Genomic DNA, 1,468 nt, shown 5'->3' on the forward strand with positions numbered 1-1,468 from the left:
ACAGCTTCGGGAGGGGGGCGACGTAAGCGATGCAGCGCTGGCGGATAAGATTGTAGGCGCTTCGGGTCCCCGGGCGCCCCCAAGAACGCTTCAAGGTTTAGATAGTAGGGGCATGGACGAATCGCTAAGCCAGGGGCGATCAGTTTCTGTACAAGACAGCATTGTTTGTGTTCCAGCAGGAGAGAGCTTATTGGATTCTACGATGCAGAGTCAAGACAGAAGCGAAAGGCCCCTAGCCACGGTCGCAGAAGTGCGGCTGGTCAGTCGGATGGTGAGTCTTCCATCGATCCCGATTGGATCGGTAGCTCCAGTAGTAGCCAGGAAGCATCGGCGCAGCGAAGCAAGAAGCGTAGGCGACATAGGTCAGAGCAGGGAACAAGTAGTCTTTCCTCCACCTCCTCGGATTCCTCTGAGGTGTCACGATGAGTTGGCAGGAAGAGGTCCAGGTGATATAGGTGCAAGCACCGTTCGTCCAGCAGCAGCATGTCAGTGAATTCGTATTGTTCGGAGGGAGTCTTATGCTCTAACACAGCGGTGCTGCGTGGGGTTCGGCCCAGGATCAGGGACCAGATCAGGCGCGGACGTTATGTCAACGTATTCGCGCTTACCAGCCGCAGGAAAAGAGCTTGGGTATCCGCAAAAAAGAATGGTGGGTCGGCCCGCGACGGTGTCATGTCCTATCATGTTTGGTTAAGAAACATGTATATCTTTGCCTCTTGCTACTTGGAGACACGTCCCGACGAGCATATGCGCGTGATTAGGTACATGTACTTAATTCATGATATGTTCACCAACTCCAGAGGTGGCGCATGGCGGGTGTATGACGAAGAATTTCATCGTAAGCAGCACGGTAGGGAAGTTATAGACTTCGGGACAAAAGACGTCGAGATTTCTGTGGACGTCACACAACCACAGCGCACGCAAATAGAGGGGGCACCCTTGCAGAGGAGTTTTGGGGGACAGTCAGCTGCACCGGGCGGAGGATCGGTGCGGGGGGCGGGTCCCAAGTCAGGACATGGCAAGTGCTTTGCCTTCAACAATGGGCAATGCGCATTGGGTGGTCGGTGTCATTTTCGACACACATGCATCCGTTGCGGTGGCCCCCACCCAATTAAGGAGTGCTCAAAAGGTTCCGGAGGCACATCAGGGGGAAAAGGGGGCAGTGCCAGTCGTGGCCCTAGTGCCCCCTCCACCAAGTAAGTCAACCATTCTAAGCAGGGCCCCCACGCCTGTCAAAGCAGGGGCCATGGCACCATGGCTTGAGGCGTACCCGCTTCAGGACGTAGCCACGTTCTTGTGCAAAGGTTTTATGGTAGGGTTTAGGCTTCCGTTAGCAGCTAGGGTGCAGGGAGGTTCCGGTCGGAACCTTCGTTCAGCTCGTGACATGCCATTGATTTTACAAGGGAAGGTAAATAAAGAAATAGACTTGGGTAGGATACTTGGCCCTTTCTCGGAAGTTCCAATTCCG

General features: G+C 54.6%; 1 protein-coding gene across 1 annotated transcript; it reads left to right on the top strand.

Annotated features, from left to right (window-relative positions):
• Positions 1-483: 483 nt before the first annotated feature.
• Positions 484-1,200, top strand: LOC148436097 (uncharacterized). The gene has a single exon (XM_088465277.1). It carries the CDS (start codon positions 484-486, stop codon positions 1,198-1,200), a length of 717 nt encoding a protein of 238 aa, XP_088321403.1.
• Positions 1,201-1,468: the final 268 nt, after the last annotated feature.

The sequence above is a fragment of the Taudactylus pleione genome, unplaced genomic scaffold (assembly GCF_031769625.1).
Source record: "Taudactylus pleione unplaced genomic scaffold, aTauple2 ptg001956l, whole genome shotgun sequence".
Classification (NCBI taxonomy): Eukaryota; Metazoa; Chordata; class Amphibia; order Anura; family Myobatrachidae; genus Taudactylus; species Taudactylus pleione.

Coding starts and splice junctions, on each gene's coding strand:
- LOC148436097 (XM_088465277.1), top strand. CDS start 484: ATGTCAGTGAATTCGTATTGTTCGGAGGGAGTCTTATGCTCTAACACA.